At 42.8% G+C, this 21,721-nt stretch overlaps 2 protein-coding genes across 6 annotated transcripts in view; both read left to right on the forward strand.

Moving 5' to 3' along the window:
• Window positions 1-15,714, forward strand: part of fhod3a (formin homology 2 domain containing 3a) — an 83,432-nt gene extending 67,718 nt beyond the window's left edge. For 4 of the 5 annotated variants that reach the window (XM_047384007.1, XM_047384009.1, XM_047384010.1 and 1 more), the window contains 13 exons: window positions 261-581; window positions 690-1,372; window positions 2,052-2,192; window positions 5,157-5,315; window positions 5,401-5,583; window positions 6,901-7,020; window positions 8,041-8,202; window positions 8,639-8,829; window positions 12,613-12,817; window positions 12,962-12,985; window positions 13,195-13,402; window positions 13,483-13,647; window positions 14,477-15,714. In XM_047384007.1, coding sequence (XP_047239963.1) covers window positions 261-581; window positions 690-1,372; window positions 2,052-2,192; window positions 5,157-5,315; window positions 5,401-5,583; window positions 6,901-7,020; window positions 8,041-8,202; window positions 8,639-8,829; window positions 12,613-12,817; window positions 12,962-12,985; window positions 13,195-13,402; window positions 13,483-13,647; window positions 14,477-14,553 — 2,639 coding nt within the window. In that variant the 3' untranslated portion in view covers window positions 14,554-15,714. The remainder of the gene's footprint in view (window positions 1-260; window positions 582-689; window positions 1,373-2,051; window positions 2,193-5,156; window positions 5,316-5,400; window positions 5,584-6,900; window positions 7,021-8,040; window positions 8,203-8,638; window positions 8,830-12,612; window positions 12,818-12,961; window positions 12,986-13,194; window positions 13,403-13,482; window positions 13,648-14,476) is intronic. The other variant, XM_047384008.1, reaches the window with a different exon arrangement.
• Window positions 15,715-16,864: 1,150 nt separating this feature from the next.
• Window positions 16,865-19,945, forward strand: LOC124878774 (glutathione S-transferase A-like). The gene is made up of 6 exons (XM_047382877.1): window positions 16,865-17,134; window positions 17,830-17,895; window positions 17,985-18,090; window positions 18,564-18,682; window positions 18,772-18,860; window positions 18,973-19,945. The coding sequence occupies exons 1-6, from the start codon at window positions 16,967-16,969 to the stop codon at window positions 19,103-19,105; spliced, it is 681 nt and encodes a 226-aa protein (XP_047238833.1). The 5' UTR covers window positions 16,865-16,966; the 3' UTR covers window positions 19,106-19,945.
• The last annotated feature ends 1,776 nt before the right edge of the window (window positions 19,946-21,721 follow it).

The following is a 21,721-nucleotide window of genomic DNA, read 5'->3' on the forward strand; positions in this document are numbered from 1 at the left end:
CATTTCCTGCTCATATCGTGCTCCTGCAACAACCCAGCTTTGTGCACCAGCAGTATTTTTTACATTACAGCACAGCTGCGTGTTTTTGTTTTTCTTGTCGGTGAATAAGTAAATGAGGTGTGCATTCAGAACTAGCTTTAAATCAAAGGTCAAATGTTTTGCCAAATATGAATATTACTTTACTGTAAATAATTCTAATGTTTAAAACAAATATAAAAGAAAAACTTGAGTAACTAAAAAGTGACATTTCCTTGTGACAGGAGAAGCTGACAACTCCAGTGCCAGTGTAGAAACAGAGGAGAAACAGGTAGAAGCTGCTGCAGAGGAAGTGGAAGAGCAGAAGCAAGAAGAGGACGAAGACGTGCAGGAGGAAGTAGCAGCAGACAAGGAGCAGGACATAGAGGAGACTGAGCAGGAAGCAGAGAAGCAGAGAGAGGAAGAAGCGGAGGAGGACAGTGGCATCCTTAGTGACAAGGAGCGACAAAATGAGGAGGTAAATGAGAAGGACAACTGCTCGGCTTCCAGCATCTCCTCTGCCAGCAGCACCTTGGAGAGAGAGGAGAGGGGGAGCGCTGAGAATGGTGGGTTGGCTCTAAAGGAAAATCATCAAAATAGACCTTTTGGTATTTTTATTTTTCAGAAGTTTTAAGATATTAACTTTGGGATTACCCCTTTTCCTTCTTTTTCAGGCTTTAAGGAGGCAGAAGTGAATGGAAATTGCAACAAACTACTTGATAGCAAACTCTTCATGCTGGACATGCTGTACTCCCAGAGCCCAAAGCCCAGTGCTGAGGAGGAAGAGGAGGATGTGGAGAAGGCAACAGAGAAGGGAGAGGGGGAGGAAGCGGATAGGGAAACCCATCAAGAGGCTAACCCGGAGAACAAAAATAAGGAGGACATATCAGAGCATCATGGGAGTATCCGTCCATTTGCTGAGCGGTTCGGAGACCTGGTCAAAGACCTTGGCTCGTCTCACCCTTACCTGGACGCCCCGGCCAACGAGCCCCCTCCCCCCCCTCCTAAGAAGGAATCGGATACCATCTGGGACCAGCTCCTGGCCAGCCCACGAGAGCTATGCATCAGGGACATTAACTTCACTGATCTGACAGAGGACGACGACAAGGACATTCTGGATGCTGTTCTGATGGGAGGGTGTAGTGACCTTCCACCTCCACCACCTCCTCCACCCTTCATCCCCCGCTTTCCTCCACCACCCCCCATTCTAGGTGGGTGCCCCCCACCCCCTCCCCTAATTGGTGTTATGAGGCCTCCACCCCCTCCCTCCTTTAGCACTCCAGCAACATCGTCCTCTCCCTCAGAGCCACCTCTCTTCAACAAAAAGAAGAAGACAATCAGGCTTTTCTGGAGCGAGGTGAGAGAGTGGAGCTCGAATCTGCTGATGTTGATTTTAGTCAATTATGATTTCCCTTTAGGAATTATTTTAGATATCAAAAATGATTTTATAGTTCGGCCCTAATTAACCTATCTTAGGACTCTTTGTAAAACTGAGTTTTACTTATAATATGAAACAAAGAGAAAATTATTTTACAATAATATTATCAACAATTTTTAGCGTCTTATCTTAGCAATTCATTTGGTTAGCCTTAAAGTCTGCTAAAGTCTTACTCCCTGTTTAAAAGACTTAAGAGACCTAAATGAACAGCAGTCAGCCTGCATAGAAAATACAACTTCCTTTAAAACAGCTTCTTCCACCACTTGTCCTTGATCTGATTTCATTTTCTAACATGTCACTAATACTCTTTTTCCTCAGTAACAACTTCCAGACTCAAGAATTGTGTTAGCAACACCTGTTAGATATAGTATAAAATTTCTGGGTCACTTATAGCCTTGCAACGTCCTGGTGATTTAGTAGCTTTGTAGAATTTTATTTATTAATTTAGTCAGAAGAACATTTTGGACTCAGAGTAGTCATTTAATCAAACTTTTTAAAGATTTTTGTTTGATTGTCTAAGGAATTCTCAGGCAACAACTCCCCCTGTTTACTCAGCTCTGCTTTTTAAATCTGAGTCATGTTCATTGTTTGTCCTCAGGTGCGTCCAACTGACTCTCAGTACCGGGACCACAAATGGAGCGGAGACTCCTTCTGGTCCAAAGTAGAACCTGTAAAGTTAGACACAGCCAAACTGGAACATCTGTTTGAGACCAAATCAAAGGAAATATCAGTAACAAAGGTAAAGAGCCAAATTCCAGGATACTAACCTATGGTACTGAATGACTGTCATCTTTTAAACCATTGTACTGTATGTTTTCCCTGCTGACATTTTCCTGCCTAATTAAGGAAATTACCACAACATGCCGTCTTCCAGGTCTGTAGAAGCCTGTTACTTTCTCATAAAAGTAAATCAGGGATGGTGAAACGAAGAAAAAACAAAGAAATGTAGGAGAGTCAGCCCTCAGGACAAAACGTTTCCCCTTCCAGCACCTAAAATAAGGATTGCATAGTTATGCTGTTGAAAATCATTTTAAAATCTAAACTGACTTCTTGAGATCCTCTCAATACCCCATCGCTTGTTAAAGAGCCACATCAGAGTACCGACCCAACTGTAATAAGCACTGTTTAAGAGGAATGATGTCTAAATGTCGTATAGGACTGAGTGACATATCAGCTGTGTTGAAAAATTAGGAATAAACTATCTTTTTGTTAGAAAATTTCCAAGATTAAACATGAGGGCCTTAAGTAACAGATTTGTTTTTTTTTATCAAAGAAAAAAAAAGTTTTGATCTTCTAGGGTTAAATGAGGTCTCAAGTGTTTGATCCCGATCACACAAGAGATGTTTGATCCCTGTGTAATTTTCACTAAGCCGTTCAATAAGAAATGTTCAGAGGTAGAGAGCAAAAGCTAGGACCCTTACACTTTTACGTCTGAGCCTCCGCTTCAGAACCTGCAATTTACAGTGAAGCCCGATTAGTAGGAGACTCTGCTCTTTGGTTTATGATGGGACCAGTATGACTGTGGTCTGCAGCTATGGCTGAAAGAGATACAGACAGGATCTACTTCTGTTGGACTACTGGAGAGCAAAAAAAAAACATTTTTGTGCCAATTAAACACGAAGAAAGTTTATTTGAATACTTTTTCCACTTCACCATGTTTTTCTTTGTTCACTTTACTTCACTTATACTTATACGAATAACAATTACATCTTCAAAGAAATCTTGCTAATCCCTGAAAGAATGCACTTAGTAAAAGCATTTCCACACATAGGACACATTGCAGGTCATAGGTTTACATACCACCATCATCATGAATGCCATATGAATTTGGGGCTTTTAAATATGCGAACTGTTCTTTTATTGGATGTGATAAAATGATCAAACAAACAACTTCAGTGAATTTCAAAAACAATAATTAGGTGCTCAGTTATTTAGATTTCTGATTTTATTTAGACTTTTTTGTGGACTTTCCCTATACCATACAAGGTTGAAATTATCTAAACAAGCTCAAACGTATGTGTACACCCCACTAATATATGGATAGCGGGGGTGTATTGTTAAAAATACAGACACACGTTTTGAAGCCAACAACAAAGTTCTGGTACATTTCTGGCTGGATACTTTTCATTGTCAAAATGATAGAGTTCATTTAGAGTGGTAATTTCCAGCTACGGGTGCAGCTTTTAAACATAGTCCAACATTTTCAGATAAGGTTAATTTTAGACGCCTAATGTTAGTCTGTTTTACCCATTCCAATACCAGTTTTGATGTGGGTTTGTCTAGTGCAACAGTATGGGTCAGATGGTTTAAAATTGCATGCTATGAGGTGTAATCGGTCCAGCTAGCCCAGGGCTCTGGAGCCACACGTGGCTCCTTAGGCCCTCCACAGTGGCGATTTATAAGTTCGGCCAAAAATGATAGTTCTTAGACATGTTTTTTTAATATAAAGGTAGAAAAGGCTTGTTCTAGTATTTTATCTAGGTTTTTCATGCCATATTTGCATAGAATGTCTACAGCAGAATGGCACTGATGAGACAAGGAATTGTTTTTTGTTTAGTTCTTTTGTTTTGTCATTAGGCTGCAAACTTCATGTTCTCTTTCTTTATTTCAGTTTTCTGTCCAGGTGTTCTCTACATTCAGTTCTTCAGTTTGACATTTATCTTTTTTTCCAAAACCTATAATTGGACATACATTTTATTTATTTAATTTTACTATTAAACACAAATAATTTATTCAGTTGGTGTTCATAAAACTTGACAGGCTTGCTTTTTTCAAAGGGTCATGTAGGTTTTACGGCTCTAGAACAATTTTATTTATTAAGAATGAGTTCCTTGGATAGGCTCTTTAGATTGTAAAGGTTGCTGGCGTCTGATCTAGCCCAGACCTTCACCTTTGATGAAATGAACTTGCTTTATTTGTACAAGAGCATCTCAAGAACCATCAAGGCTTAATCTGCAGCAAAGTGAAAACTCTCGGGACACCAGTGTCAAAGTCCTATTATGCCGTAAGTAATAATTGTGCACAAAGGATGCACAACTTGGCCTCAATAACGAGGATTTATGGTTTTTGCCTACAAGCTTGGTCTGTTCCAGATAATTCACGACTAAAAATATGCTATACTAGTTCTAATAGGAAGAATGGTCAAATGTCCAGCCAGAATTATACCAGGAACGTTTTGATGGCTACATAAAGAATGTGGTTTCTTTGCAACTTACTAAAGTGCATTTAACAAGAAAATCTAAAATAATGATTGAGCTTGTATGTATTTTATGTATTTAGACTCCATGTGGATAAGAGAAAATCCAAAATAAACAAAAACGTTTTCTCCAAATTCTTGTTTTGTAATAAATTGAAGTTTTATGTTGCATCACCATATCACCCTGAAAATACATTAAATATATCATTAAAAGCACTCATGCCCATGATGAGTGCATTTACAGTTCTTACCAGCATACTATTGACTATTCCATGAATCATGCAACAGAGTAAGATGGTGCCTATAAATTGATGTGAAAACTCACGTAAACCTAGACTTGCATGGTATTTCCTGCTTCCAGTACCCTTTTACTCCCTACAGCTGCATTCAAGTGAAGAATTGTTGAATCCTCACAGGCTTATAAAGTGGACCACAGTGTGAGAAGAAACAGAAACAGATGGGGAAGGGACAGAAACTGACCATTCATTAATCTTTTCTTTGATTTAGAAAACAGCAGCGGATGGCAAACGTCAGGAGATCATCGTCTTGGATTCCAAGAGAAGCAACGCCATCAACATCGGCCTGACGGTCCTGCCTCCTCCTCGCACCATCAAGACGGCCATCCTGAACTTTGATGAGTATGCACTCAACAAGGAGGGCATAGAGGTGAGAGCTTGGATAATTTTTAAAAAGCAACAAATGCCCAAATCCACCCTCTGACCAATCACCAATGAATTGCTCTCTTCTACAGAAACTCTTGACAATGATCCCAACAGAGGAGGAGAAGCAGAAGATCCAGGAAGCCCAGCTAGCCAACCCGGATGTCCCGCTGGGTTCAGCAGAGCAGTTTCTCCTCACTCTTTCCTCCATTAGCGAGCTCTCTGCCAGACTCCAGCTCTGGGCATTTAAGATGGACTATGAAGCAACGGAGAAGGTCAGTTTAAACATGAAGTACTTCCGCTTGTAGGCAAAATGAGAAATCCTATGTAATGTATTTTGCCAAGGTACTCAACTGTTCTTAAGTGAAATGGAATGACAGGGATTTATGTTTGTCAAATTTTTGTAAAATTTTATGTACAAATATGAAGTGTGCCGTGCACATGTCCCTATTAACACTGAGTCAGCACTTTATAGAACCCTGTTGGGGAAAGTCTGTCTCTACCAGGTTGGCATGTCTAAATGCTCATATTTTTCCTCGTTTTTTTTGCAACATAGTTGAAGCTCAGTCAGATTTGATGTAGAGCATCTGTGAACACCAGCTTCTATTTTTGCTGCAAATTCTCATTTGGATTTAGGTCTGAACTTTGACTAGGCCATTGTGATATATTAATATGCAATGAACTAAACGATTCCATTGCAACAGGCTTTCTTCAAGTTTTGTCTTCTATTAGGCTCCATGTTTTCCATCAACTGTGAACAGCTTTCCTGTGCCCGATGAATTAAAACACACAGCAAAATGCTGCCACCTCTATGTTTCACAGTGATGTTGTGTTCACCATCCACAAATGGTGAAGAAATGCTCAAAAGAGGTGTGAATAACTTTGCAAGGCAGTGTATAGGAACAAAATCATTTGAAATTTCCCAAAAGAGCCATCTGATGAAAATGTTTGTTCTTTTTAAATTGGAAACAAATCGTTCTCTAAGTAAAGGCTGTTGTATAGGTGACCGTTGTTTGTGGAGGGCAGGAAGAAACAACATCCGCAGAACATCACAATAGTTACATCCTAACAAAATATGCATGTTTATTAGCAGCACCCTGCCTTCATCTTCACGCACACAGTGATTACTCCGGCAAAGAATGCATCCAGGAGGAGAAGTTCAAAGCCAGAACCACGAGAAAGAGGCACATGTAAATTTTACAGCTTTTAGCAGGACGTTGGCTCCTTTCATCTTTCCGTGAAAGGAACGAGACGTTTCTGCACATTTGACGGAGCGGCGCTCACAGCTTGACCCTGCGTTACGTTATGGTTTGATGGTGGAAGGTTTATTGCAGGGCAGCATACCATGCAAGAAAAAACAAACACATGCACACAGGAGAAGCTGCTGCTGCTGCTGCTTAGAAAAACAGAAGGTTCAAATAATTGGGAGCATATTTTACTGGAAAGGAGCAACCTTTAAACAACCTCTTATGACCCTCAACACGAGCAGATGATTTGTGGCGAGAGGCAAGGTGCACCTGTTTGCTGCAGAAGACAAATTTTTTCTGAGGGTCTTGTTTAGCTCGACTAATGATATACTGCTGTACTCGCAGGAAGTTGCAGAGCCACTGCAGGACCTGAAGGAGGGAATGGAGCAACTGGTGAAGAACAAAACTCTCCGATACATCCTGTCTACACTGCTTTCCATTGGAAATTTCCTCAATGGTGTCAGTGTGAGTCATCCATTAACAAAATGTATTTTGAAGGGCATATATCATATTTTTTTAACTTTTCCTATCCGATTGTGTTTGGGCTTGTAGTTTTCCATGTTTGAAGTCAAGAAATATGTGAAAAAACACGAATGAAAAAAAGTGACTGAACATTGAGCTCATGCATCAGTGTATAACACAATGATAGAAATGTTGCCTTGCTGAAGTAGGCTGGAGACATAACAAACTGCCCCCTTAGTACAGTTTGTAATTTTTGGTCTGTTTCTGACCAGCATATTTACTACTGATGCACGGCTCCACGTTCCAACATTTCTCTATATAACTGTGTGACCAGAATACTTTATGTAAGCCGAAGTTGTCGAATCGAAGCAGCTGAAAGTTTCACTTTTTTACACATAATCAGGCTGTGTTTTATTTGGAAATGTTCACCTGCACTACTCTAATTGCCCACCATTGACACCATTTGTCACATCACTCAAACTCTATTAGTCTGTCTGCAGTTTTCTCACAACCACATGTTCTTTGGCCCTAAATTATTACTTCAAGCCAATGTTACACATTGGTTGGAAAGTCAAAATACTGACGTACAGTCTCTGGTGTCGATGTGGCTTGAATTGTGCTGCGTCCTCATCTTTTAGTTTTGGATTTTTCTTTATCTTGAAACCAAATTTCCAGTTGTTTCATAATACTAGAGGTAATAGTGTTTCCAACAGACTGACTGCTTTTGGTGGGTGAAGAGAAATTTTTCCTTTCGTATCTTACCCACTAATACTGCTAAGAGGATCTTTAGGGAAAGTAAGAGTGCTCACTTTATACTTTTTTGCTGATCAGCTGCCACTCAAGCATTCAGCATATTCCTCTTAGAAAGGTTTTTTTTTGTCAATAAATTTTTTTTTTTCTATTTACATTTGGCAGTCGAACTGAACTTTTACATCATAATCCATTCCATCCATTGTGTTTCATTTTTGCAGAATTTTTAGGTTTACTCCCAATAACATGATATTTTTCCATTGCCTGTTTTAGGCCAAAGGCTTTGAGCTGACCTATTTGGAAAAGGTTCCAGAAGTGAAGGACACAGTCCATAAACAGTCTCTGCTGCATCACGCTTGCTCTGTGGTGGTGGAAAACTTCCCAGAGAGCACTGACCTCTACTCCGAGATAGGAGCCATCACACGTTCTGCAAAAGTATGTTTTGGTTTTACTTTGAGGAAAATGGCCAGCAGGCTGTTTTACATCAGAGGAATCAAAGGTTTTAGGAACTAAGCACAAAAGTCTAATAAACCAATTTGCTCCCAAGTTTAATGACATCTAGTATTATTGTTTGTTTATAAAATTGGTGTACAAAACACCTGGACAGAAAATAGATAGTTTTTGTGCTCATTTTAATGAGTTGACAAAGCCACTAGAAAAACATCTGTAATCTTGCCTTCTTTTCAAAAACAAAAAATTTCCCTGATTCGGTTGTAAAGGTGGTTTGAGCAAACAACATCTATGTGTTAGTAAAAATCCCTGTTTTTGAACCTGTTTCCATATTTCAATGCAGGTTAATAAATTATTATGTAAGGTTTGTTGCAGTTTGTCAGTTTGTCCTCTGGCTCACCTGGGAATTTCTGTCCATCAGGTAGATTTTGATCAGCTGCAGGAGACTTTGTGTCAAATGGAACGTCGCTGCAAAGCTTCTTGGGACCACCTGAAGGTGATCGCCAAGCATGAGATGAAGCCCCAGCTGAAGCAAAAAATGTCTGACTTCCTCAAAGATTGTGCTGAAAGAATCATCATCCTGAAGATCGTTCACCGCAGGCTAATCAACAGGTAGCCCCACATGTCAACTTTACAATGTAGAATTAAAACACACCAGGGGTCGTGTTACCAGGGTGGTGTGGAGTATAGGTTTACCTCCAAACAGAGTGTTTTACATGTACGCCAATGGGATCAATTTTAGACACAGGTGCCTCCTATTTAGTAATTGGGTGACTTCTGAAGGCAGTCAGTGGCACTGAGTGTTACTTAGGGCTATCAGTAAAGGAGACTGAATGCAAATGTAGGCCACATTTTCAGATTTTTATCTACAAAATTGTAAGCCTTGAAACATTTTCTTCCCAATTCATAATTAGGCGCTACTTTGTGTTGCTCAATGACATAAAATTCTAATAAAATACATTGATGTATGGATCTGTATCATGATACAATGTCTTATATTTTAGTACGTGTACTCGTAGTCTTCCGCTTATCCAGGACCGGGTCGCAGGGGCAGCAGACTCAGCAGAGATGCCCAGATGTCCCTCTCCCCAGACACCTCCTCCAACTCCCCCGGGGGGAGCCCAAGGCGTTCCCAGGCCAGCCGAGAGACATAGTCCCTCCAGCGTGTCCTGGACTGTCCCCTGGGCCTCCTCCGGGTGGGACGTGCCTGGAACACCTCCCGAGGAAGGTGTCCAGGAGACATCCGGTATAGATGTCCAAGCCACCTCAACTGGCTCCTCTCAATGTGGAGGAGCAGCGGCTCTACTCTGAGCCCCTCCTGGATGGCCGAGCTCCTCACCGTATCTCTAAGGAAGTGCCCCGCCACCCTACGGAGGAAGCTCATTTCAGCTGCTTGTATCCAGGATCTAGTTCTTTCGGTCATGACCCAAAGTTCAAGGCCATAGGTGAGGGTAGGAATGTAGACCGACCGGTAAATCGAGAGCTTCGCTTTTCGTCTCAGCTCTCTCTTCACCACAACGGACCGGCACAGCACCCCCATTACTGCGGCAGCCACACCGATCCGTCTGTCGATCTCCCGCTCCATTCTTCCCTCACTTGTGAACAAGACCCCGAGATACTTGAACTCCTCCACTTGAGGCAGAAACTCCCCTCCAACCTGAAGAGGACAAGCCACCCTTTTCCGGTCAAGTACCATGGCCTCTGACTTGGAGGAGCTGATCCTCATCCCAGCAGCTTCACACTCGGCTGCGAACCGCCCCAGCGCATGCAGTAGGTCTTGGCTAGAGGGGGCCAGCAGGACCACATCATCTGCAAAAAGAAGAGACGAAATCCACTGGTCCCCAAACCAGACCCCCTCCGGCCCTTGGCTGCGTCTAGAAATCCTGTCCATATACGTTATGAACAGGACCGGTGACAAAGGGCAGCCCTGCCGGAGTCCAACATGCACCGGGAACAGGTCTGACTTAGTGCCGGCAATGCGGACCAAACTCCTGCTCCGCTTGTACAGGGACCGGATGGCCCCTAATAAAGGGCCCCCGATTCCATACTCCTGGAGCACACCCCACAGGGTATCATGAGGGACACAGTCGAATGCTTTCTCCAGGTCCACAAAACACATGTGGACCGGTTGGGCAAACTCCCACGAACCCTCGAGTACCCTGTAGAGGGTATAGAGCTGGTCCAGTGTGCCATAGCCGGGATGAAAACCACACTGCTCCTCCTGAAGCCGAGGTTCGACTATCGGCCGGACCTTCCTCTCCAATGCCTTGGCGTAGGCCTTACCAGGGAGGCTGAGGAGTGTGATCCCCCTGTAGTCGGAACACACCCCCCGGTCACCCTACTTATGAAGGTGGACCACCACCCCAGTCTGCCAGTCCCCGACCGCCACGCAATGTTAAAGAGGCCTGTCAACCATGACAGCCCCACAACATCCAGAGATTTGAGGTACTCAGGGCGGATCTCATCCACCCCTGAAGCCCTGCCACCGCGGAGCTTTTTAACCACCTAGGTGACTTCAGCCTGGGTGATGAAAGAGTCCAACCCCGAGTCCCCAGCCTCTGTTTCCACCACGGAATGCGTGATGGCAGGATTGAGGAGATCCTCGAAGTACTCCTTCCACCGCCCGATAATGTCCCCAGTCAAGGTCAGCAGCCTTCCACCCCCACTATAAACAGTGTTGGCGAAGCACTGCTTCCCCATCCTGAGGCGCCGGACGGTTTGCCAGAATCGCTTCGAGGCCAACCGGTAGTCTTTCTCCATGGCCTCACCGGACTCCTCCCAGGCCCAAGTTTTTGCCTCTGCCACAGCCCGGGCCGCGGCACACTTGGCCTCACGGAACCCGTCAGCCGCCTCAGGAGTCCCACAAGCCAGCCACAGCCGATAGGACTCCTTCTTCAGCTTGACACCATCCCTTACTGCCGGTGTCCACCTTACCGCTGAATCTACGGGCAGCAGCATCCACAATAGATGTGGAAAACATGCTCCACTCGGACGCTGTGTCTCCAACATCCCCCTGAATCTGGTCAAAGCTCTCCCGGAGGTGGGAGTTGAATACATCCCTGGCCGAGGGCTCCGCCAGATGTTCCCAGAAGACCCTCACGATCCGCTTGGGCCTGTCAACTCTGTCCGGCTCTCTCTAGCGGATTCAACTCACCACCAGGTAGTGATCAGTGGACAGCTCAGCCCCTCTCTTCACCCGAGTGTCCAAAACATGCGGCCGAAGGTCTGATGATACGACAACAAAGTCGATCATTGACCTCCTGCCTAGGGTGTCCTGGTGCCAAGTGCACTGATGGACACCCTTATGTTTGAACATGGTGTTTGTTATGGACAATCCGTGACTAGCACAGAAGTCCAATAACAAAACACCACTCGGATTCACATCGGGGAGGCCATTCCTCCCGATCACACCTCTCCAGGTGTCACTGACGTTTCCCACGTGGGCGTTGAAGTCCCCCAGCAGAATAATGGAGTCCCCGGGAGGGGCACTATCCAGCGCCCCCAACAGGGACACCAAGAAAGCCGGGTGCACCGCACTACCACTAGGCCCGTAGGACGAAACAACAGTCAGAGACCGGTCCCCAACCCAAAGGCGCAGGGATACAACCCTCTCATCCACTGGGGTAAACCCCAACACGAGGCGGCTGAGCTGGGGGGCAACAAGCAAACCCACCCCAGCCCGCTGCCTCTCCCCGTGGGCCACACCAGAGTAGAAGAGAGTCCAGCCCCTCTCGAGGAGATGGGTTCCGGAGCCCACGCTGTGTGTGGAGGTGAGCCCAACTATTTCTAGTCCTCGACCTCCCGCACACGCTCAGGCTCCTTCCCCCTCAGTGAGGTGACATTCCACGTCCCTAGAGCCAGCCTAAGCATCCAGGGATCGGGCCGCTGAGGTCTCCACCTTCATCCGCCACCCAATCCTCTTTGCACCGGTCCCTCACGGTTCCCCCTGCAGGTGGTGGGCCCATTGGGGGATGGCCTCGCGTCTCTCGTTTGGGCTTGGCCCGGCCGGGTCCCACGAGGAGCAACCCGGCCACCAGGCACTCTCCGGCGAGTCCCGACCCCAAGCCTGGCTCCAGGGTGGGACCCCGGCTCCGCCGTATCGGGCGACGTCACGTGCCTCGATGTACTGGTCCTCATGAGCGATTCTTGAACCGCTCTTTGTCTGATCCGTGACCTAGAGCCTGTTTGCCATGGGAGACCCTACCAGGGGCATTTAAGCCCCGGACAACGTAGCCTCTAGGATCATTCGAGCACTCAAACCCCTCCAACACGTTAAGGTGGCGGTTGAAGGAGGGGGTTTTATATTTTATTGTGTTTAAATAGTACTTTCATTGATTTTTCCTGCACTATTTGTCCTAAACTATTGCTTGGGGTTTGTCATCTTTTTCTGCTCAGGTTCCACTCCTTTCTGTTGTACCTCGGTCATCCAGCCTATAGCGTGAGAGAAATCAGCGTCAACCGCTTCAGCAAAATCCTCAGCGAGTTCGCTCTAGAGTACAGAACAACCAGGGACCGCGTGCTGCAGCAGAAACAGAAACGAGCCGATCACCGGGAGCGCAACAAAACTCGGGGCAAAATGATCATGGACATGAACGCACCTGTGAGTGTCTCACACACTCAAACACACATGGACACCCTCTAAAACTCTAAGCACCTTTTTGGCTCCTTTTCTTTTTGTTCCAAGCCCTGATTTTTACAATTCCTTCTGATTTTCTCTTACTTTAAATCCTCCTTTCTCCGGTAGTCTGATGATGAAGAAGAGCGAGAGGTATCAAGAAGTGTGCCAGCCTGTGTGCATGTTTGTGTTTGTGTGCATTGATACACTAACATTGATTTGATCATTTTTTTTAAGTCCTTACCTAACATGTGAGCGAAACATTGAAATTGAAATGTTTTTCTTTGCGATTTAACTTTGCAAAATACTGATTACACAAGCGCCCAAATTCTGATCCTGTTTTAAATTCTTATTCACTGCAGTGTGTTCGCAATGGTTCAAGCTGCAGTAACACTGGCGCCCCTAGTGGCCAGGACAGTGACCAGCCCCAGGGTCTGGGCCACACTGAGGATGCTGCAGAGCATGAGCACATGAAGGCTGTGCTGAGAACAAGCCTAACAGGCAGCGACAAAGATGGCGTTGGAGTGCCAGGACTCAGGTCACGAACCAGATCTCGGCCAGGACGAGGAGGTGAGGGGACGCTGGAGGTCCCATTTGAGACTAAACGCATTTTATGCATGTGGTTAAGCCCTTATCATCTTTTCATGCAGGTCGCACCATGCAGGCATGGACGTCAGCAGTGGAGGACACGCAGGCCTGTGGAGATGATGCTGCAGATGAGATCATGGAGCGTATAGTGCGCTCAGCCACACAGGGTCCAGGAACCAGAACACAGCCCAGAGAGAGGAGGAGATCCAGAGCCAACCGCAAATCATGTACGACCTAAAGGACACTGCTTATTTCAAGTCTGGCTCAAATGCTTAGACAACAAGTCATATTATAAAAGTAGAGAAGTACCAATATGAGATAATGTCTCAATCTTGTAAGGTTTTGACCTGCTTGTACTAATTTTAGTTGCTTTCTCTATAACAGCAATAACTGATATAATAACAGTACAATTTTCATTGAAAATATAAAACAGCTGTGTCCAACTTAATATTTGTAAGAAAAAGCTCTGATATTCAAATTTGACCCTCAAATACAACTGATTGCAACTTCTTACATAAAAATCAAATGTTATTTAGACTAACTATTAAATGTATTGTTGCTCTTTAATAATTAGAATGTCATTGAAAAGGTAATATATTTTAGTAATTCAATTTCTAAATGAAAATCAGTGATATTTTAAGCATTTATTCTAAACAATAGAATACTACATTAGTGTGATACAAATTATTTTTGAAGACAGATGTTATGTAATGGGTTACACAATCATGGTGAAGGCTGCTGACTAGCAGTCATTGACACCTTTCTCAAGGAGCGTTAGCCACAAAATGTCAGTCCTCCTTATTCAGTAACAATGCCCACGCTAAGGAGTACTGCTGCTAGCATGACATGTTAGTCCTTAGCTTAGTTCTATTCACAGATTTAGAAGAAATTGGATTTTTGAGGTTCTGATAGGCCTATCAAAACTCATGGTAATTAAGTTGAAAATTATCTGCTTTTGGTCACTGTATGATTTATCAGTATATCCCCATCCCTATATAAAAGGGTATTCTCCATGTATGGCCCTAACTCACTTTACCCTCTGTTGTCTTTTGGCAGTGAGGAGGACTCTTAAAAACGGCCTGACACCAGAAGAAGCTCTCGCTTTGGGGTTGACTGATTCTCCAGACACATAAACATCTCCCTTCACCTTGACCCCCACCTCCCCCTCACCTATCCCCACTGCTGTCTAAACCGGGCTGCTTATGTCAGTGTGAGACGGCTGTGTCATCCTTATGAGTTTTAGCCCACCAGCCAAAAGCCGCTTCAGGTTTTTCACCAGCTGCTGCTAATGTTTTTGAGTGAAGACGCCACCAGCTTGATAGTGTGTGTGTGTTCACTTTTGTATTAAGTACAGAAGCAGAAAAATGAGGTGAAGAAAGACGTGTTCTCTTAAAGACAAGTTTAAAAATCTCTTTCAGAGTCCCAGGTATTATAATGAATTGAACATCCTGAATTTTTCCAACGTTCTTTTTTAAAGAAATCCAAAGGGATCCTTTCTGATTCATTGAAGCTGTGAATTTTTGCTGAAAAGCATTGGATAGGAATTTTAAGTTGTTTTTAAATCAAATTCCAGGTGATTCCCTAAAAAAGAAGAAAGTATTGTACATATAAAATAGGAATGTGAAAGATTTTCAGTCTGATGAGTGCCTTTCTTTTTAAAAGAAACAATGCTGTACCTTCACAATCACCATCCGAGCTCTAGTGGCTCCAAAGTGTTACATTTACAGTATTTATTTTGCAAAGCTTTGACATCTTGCACCTTAACTGACATTTATCGTCTCTTATGCTGAAACCAGTGACTGAAATGGAGAAGTGTTTAATCTCAGAGGAACTTTTTTGTAAAGTGTAAAATACAACGATAATGAAATTTGTGATGGATATGCAGAGACTCTGCATTAAATGTGTAAATGCCCTCGTCAGGTACAAAAACCTGTAGTTATACAGTGTGCACATTTAGTAAGGTGGTGTAATATTTTTGTAGAAACTTGTATTATAGTCTGTGAGAAAGGTGGAGTTTCTGTGGATTTTTATTGTAAAGAAAACCCATGACAAATGTGTCTATCCTGGAAATCTTTTTTTATGTTGGAGTGAGGAAGTGTTTGGACTTTTGTTTTTGATCTCTGTGGTTACGTTTTACTCAGTCTGAACTTGAATAAAGGACATGGAGCGGTTCGAGGTGTGCGGTTCGAGGTGTGCGCTTCTCACTGCGAGATAAACACAAAGAAGCGCCTACAGACGCTTTCACTTGAAATGCCGTGTTAAACACATTCTGCAATAAAAGCAAATGAATGTCACATCTTTCTTGTTCTCTACTTTCACCTCTCAGTTGGATATTTAACTTTAAAATGTAATTTTCCATGCTCACCGCAGTGCAGAGACCTTGACACCCTTCGAAAGAACCACATTGTTGCTATTATTGGACCTCAGCGCAATGTTTGACACTCTTGATCATGGAATATTACAGGAGCAACTGGAAAACTGTGTCAGCCTTTCTGGTACAGCACTTGACTGGTTTGAGTCCTACTTGAAGAACAGGGACAGTGTCAGTATGTAACTTTACATCACAGTTGACAAAAATCACTTGCAGGAAGGAACCCCGCAAGGTTCCACCCTGGTAACCCTCCTATTATATCTACATGCTCCCTCTAGCTCAGATTATATCAAACAAAAAGATAACTACGCAGATGACATATTACAATGTCACCAGGTGACCATGAACCCATTTAAGCACTGGCTAGATGCTTAGAACAAATGCATGGATGTGCCATAATATTCTTCAGTTGAATAAAAACAAAACTGAAGAAATAATATTTGGACCAAAGAAGGAGTGATCAAGAGTCCGCTTCAGTTACTACAACTACAAACCACAGATCAGGCCTGAAATCTAGTTATAGTGACGAACTCAGACCTGAACCTTCAGAGGCATAAAACGACAATTACTGAGTTGGTCTTCTATCACCTGAAGAACATTTCCAGGATTAAAGGACTGATGTCCCAGCAGGCTCTCAAAAAACTCATCCATGTGTTTATCTTTAGTCGAATTGATTACTGCAACAGTGTCTTCACAAGTTTGCTTTAAAAATCCATCAGACAGCTGCAGCTGATCCAGAAAATGCTATATTAGCAGATATCATTATTACAAGAAGCCGTCAGGTTTGTTGCTGCTATCTGTTTCACTAAGCAAAGTTACATTGCCTGAGGCTGAACATTGGAAGCTTCTCTTTGTACACATGAGTCTGATTTTCCAAGTTTCCAGTCAGAAAGCCCCCTGACGTCAGAACAATCATTGAGTTTACTACCCGCCATGGCTGTATTAGAATGTAGTAAAAGTTGCCCGCTTAAACTATAAGCTATGCACTTGACAGTTTGTAATTCGTAAAAAACAGTGGCACACTCCACACCAGTTGGTGGCGGTAATGCACACCTCAGATTTTTTGTCAACCGCCAATCAAAACCAGAAAAAAGAATCCCTCCTCTGTGTGTTTGTGCGCAGTCTGACTGGAAGCTTATTACAGGTAAAAGTTTGAAGCCCTTGAATTTGAAATCATGGCCCAGGACATGACTCTGCTGTGGGGCTCCGGCTCTCCTCCCTGCTGGAGAGTGATGATCGCTCTGGAGGAGAAGAAGCTGCAGGGCTACAACAGCAAACTGCTCTCCTTCGAGAAAATGGAGCACAAGTCCCAGGAAGTGTTAGACATTAATCCCAGAGGCCAGGTTGGTAGAAATCTGAAAAAATCCCTCCTGGAGACAAGAGGAGTGATGTTCCCGAATCACACTGCGATGGTTGCATACAGAAAACTCGAAATACTCCCCTCTAGAGCCTCGGTTTAAAGTAAAATTTCCGACAGAAAAAGAAAATTATTTAATTATTTGTTCGGTGTCAGCAGTTGGATCCGCAGGCAGTTGCTTTAAGTTTACTACAGTCTTTAAACAGCTCATTAGAACTGGTTGAGTCAGTTAAATCCCCTTATTACAGAAAGGACTTGTTGCAGAAAGGGCTTAAAAAAAAAAAAAAAATAGTTATGTTGGTAAACTTTCCAAAAGAGTTGTGTCAGAACTGATAAACGTTTCAAATGACACCAAGAACATGTTTGTAGGCTTAAAATGTGGAACTGTTTTTTGTTTTGTTTGGTTTTTTTTTTAAGAAATGTGCCTGAAACTTACAGCAAATGTTCTCTTATAAATGTTCCTCTGTGGAGGTAATTCTGGGACAAAATGATTTCTCCATTGTTAGTGTAAAATTGAAGCCCCATGGAGAAATCCTATAGAAGTTTTGTAATTGTAGAAAGACCAGAAATAAAATACGTCCAAACATGAATGAACAGAATGAATAAATGGCTTGCGTATTGTTTTTACATATTAAAACTATGTGTTGTTCATCTGTCTTTCTCATGTTTCTTTTCCTCCAGCTTCCATCATTTAAACATGGAAATATTGTCGTCAATGAGTCCTATGCAGCCTGCTTTTACCTTGAGGTGAGGAGGTCGGTCTGCAAGCAATAATCAGTACAATTCTATATGACTAAAACCAAAAAGAATAATGTGACGATCATTTTCATTTGCAGAGTCAGTTTAAATCCCAGGGAACTAAACTGATCCCAGACGGCACTGAGGAGCAGGCACTGATGTACCAACGCATGTTTGAGGGCCTCACTTTCTACGACAAACTAAGTAAGATAAACACAAGGTAGTAGTTTGCATACACTCATCATGGGCATCGGCATAAGCTCTTCATGAATATAGGGAAGTAGGTAGTTCATACCATTCCAGTTACGGACAGCAAAACCATTTTACAATATGTCACCGGTGCAGTTTTTCTGAGTACCTTGTTGCATTCATAACCGTTTGGATGCGATGTTGGGTCAGATATTGTATTTCAAGTGCCATGCAGTCAAATTCTGCATGCCACTAATTGGCTTCACCTGTTGGATGGAGATCAGTGTCCACATTGCCCAGAGTGGATGTGTGTTTTTATTGGCCGACACACCAAACCTGTCAGAGTGGATGTGGTATGAGTCAGCGAAATATGAAATAGTTATAAGCACAGTCGTTATTGTAATATTTAGTAATAGTTTTGCGATTCCATGTTTTCCTGATATTGTGCAGCTCCAGTGACAATATTTAAAACCTGCTCCTATTTTCAGGTGCAACAATTTTCTATGATTACTACGTTCCTGAAGGAGAGAGGCTCGAGTCGGCTCTGAAGAGAAACAAGGAGGCCCTGGTCACTGAACTCAAACTCTGGGAGGGTTACCTGGAGAAGGTTGGATGAATGAATAAACGTAAAGCAGGTAAACATGTTTTTCTGCAATCTAACTTGCTGCTTACCAAAACTCTCTCCCCCCTCCCCAGCTGGGCTCTGGGTCTTACCTGACAGGAAAGTCTCTTACTCTGGCAGATGTGGTTGTTTTTCCAACTGTTGCTACTCTCTTCAGATTTGGGTAAGAAGAAACAATGTTCTTTCTTTTGATTTCCTTTTTTCACAGTTTTGTTTTTAAACATCAGTTATGACTAAATATTGTTTTTGGTCACCTGTTTCCTACTGCTCTGCAGGCTGTCTGCTGAGCGTTACCCCAAACTGGGAGAGTACTACGCTCTGATGAAAGAAAGACCCAGCGTCAAGGCCAGCTGGCCTCCTCATTGGCTGGAGAACCCCAAGGGACAAGACACCCTGAAGGACATGTGAAATGGATCAGTACCAGCCATACATGAGAAGCATTGTAGTCTTGCTTCTGTAAAAGAAATATTCCGGTAATCAGATATAACTAACACAGATTCAGCTTGAATTGTGGTAAATTGATGCAGCTTTTGTTCTTTTAAAGGTCAAAAAGTTTCATAGATGGTTTCTTCTGCAACATTGTTTCAACAGAAGATAATTTTGCTAATATTGCTGAGGATGCTGGTGCTGTTAAAATGCTCATTTTTGTTTTTCTCCTTCCACAAAATCTTTATATGTAACAATCAACTCATACATATAGACATAAATGCTTAACAATTTCCATCATCTCGGAAGTTAGTTCTGCTTCATGTTTTCTGCCCACAAACGTTTCCTAGTGGTTTGCTACACAAATGCTGCACTATAAAATCATGAGTTGGGGCCATAAATGTGGAATAGGTCGAATACAGCGAAGGTCGGTGTGTTTAAAGATGTTCAAAGTACAGTATGATTGTAAGAGATATAATGTACCGTTAGAGAAGATCCATGTTATCAAATATCTGGTTTACTATTTGAAAAGAAAAACTGGTTTGCACTGCCCAAAGGTGGCTTAAATCTCCTGTGTTGTCGTAAGTTTGCATAAACCAGAGTTGTTAAATGCGTTCTTTGCATAATTTTGCATTTCATGTTGAGTGCTCGGCATGTTTGTGACTCAGCTGAGTGCTGCGTGTAGGTCAGTGTTTATCTCATTAAACACGAGTGTGTATTGCCTTCATTGATTGTGTGTTTTGTTGCTGTAAACATGAAAATATATCTCTTTTCCTGCGACTGAAGGATGTTTTACTAGTCTATAAAAATACCTTAATGAGCCATCTTGTCTGAGTATCTTTTCTATAATGTGTTCTAAAAAAATAATTCCCCATAGCTGAAGGTGGTCACTTATCAAAGGGTTTACACATCGTACTCGTCGTCTTCCGCTTATCCGGGACCGGGTGGCGGGGGCAGCAGACTCAGCAGAGACGCCCAGATGTCCCTCTCTCCAGACTCCTCCTCCAGTTCCTCCAGGGGGAGCCCAAGGCGTTCCCAGGCCAGCCGAGAGACATAGTCGAGGAAGGCGCCCAGGAGGCATTCGGTATAGATGCCCGAGCCACCTCAACTGGCTCCTCTCGATGTGGAGGAGCAGCGGCTCTACTCCACGCCCCTCCCGGATGGCTGAGCTCCTCACCCTATCTTTAAGGGAGTGCCCGGCCACCCTACATTATCTTGCTAAATCATTTACAACATGTAACTTGAATTTTTACAGAAAAGCATTAAAGGCATTAAAGAAATATATCTGTAGTGTATAGTTGGTAGCGCTGTTGCATCTCAGGAGAAAAGTTCGACTCCTGGCCTGGGCTCTTTCTGAATGGAGTTTGCATGTTCTCCCCCTGATGTTCTTACATTTAGAGATATGTTGTTTGGAACCATAGACTGTGGCTGCCTGTTCTTTTATACACCCGTTCTAGATTTTACAAGAGAATAAGATAACCAAGTCTACAGAAAAAGGCCCGAGTGAAACAACCCGTAAAGGACCACCCCTGTGGCCTCATAATACATAAAATATTTTTTTCCCCTACTTATAACTTCCCTGAAAGATACCCTATGGCTTTTACTTCAAATAAAGACCTTCACTATCTGTAGGTGCTTTTATATACCTGAGGTAAATTTGCTGACTCTCAATAACAAAAGTTATTAGAAAGTTATTTGTAAGTAATTATATATCTAAAGTATTCCCCTTGACTTTTTTTTTCCAAGTTAAGAACTAAGGCCTCACCATCAGGAAGTTCAGTGCCCTTATTCACAAATAATCCTGCGATTAAAAGTAGCTCCTGGTGACGTAATTTTAAGAAAAATCTTAGAATTCGAGAAATTCTAAGATTTTTCTTAGAATTTTACCTTGGTAAGATAAAAGTAATTCACAAGGCACCTGAGCCCTTAAGAGAGCTCCTGAAGTGAACAAATGTAGTGAGGAGAAGTTTAGTGAGCCAAGAGTGTCTTAAGCAGAGAAGATGGTGGAAAGGCTGAGAGAAAGGAGAGATATTCTGAATTAATAAAACGCTACCAGCTCGATTGTGCAGGGATCCACCTAAACAATCACGTAAATAAACACATAAACCTCTATAAAAAAATTTTTATATAGAGATAAGATTAACTTTATCATCCCACTAGGGGGAAATGGTTTCAGCAGCAGCACAGGGTAAAGGTGCACCCTAGTAAGGTCATATTAGGAAGGATAAAGACATAATAGAAACAATAATGAATAACCATGCATAAAAAGTGTTGGAATAATTGTATATAGTACAAACAATATAGTACAGAAGGATTTAAACATTGTTTAAAGTGAAATGCAGTGAAAAATAAACATTTGGAAACAGCTGAAAAGAGTGAAAAAATATAATTACAAACTCTAGACCAGATAAAGTGCAATCATCTTAACACCATATACATAGAAGATGTAAATGAGGTGAATAAGTATTTGCTGTATTGTACATAATGATGTCAGTAGCCATAAGCCTAAATGTTCATCAATACCCACCTCTCTACAGAGAAGTTCGCTGGTGTGCTGTAATCTCTCTGGCTTCTGATTGCAGCAGGTACCACAACTTT

The sequence above is a fragment of the Girardinichthys multiradiatus genome, chromosome 13, assembly GCF_021462225.1.
Source record: "Girardinichthys multiradiatus isolate DD_20200921_A chromosome 13, DD_fGirMul_XY1, whole genome shotgun sequence".
NCBI lineage: Eukaryota > Metazoa > Chordata > Actinopteri > Cyprinodontiformes > Goodeidae > Girardinichthys > Girardinichthys multiradiatus.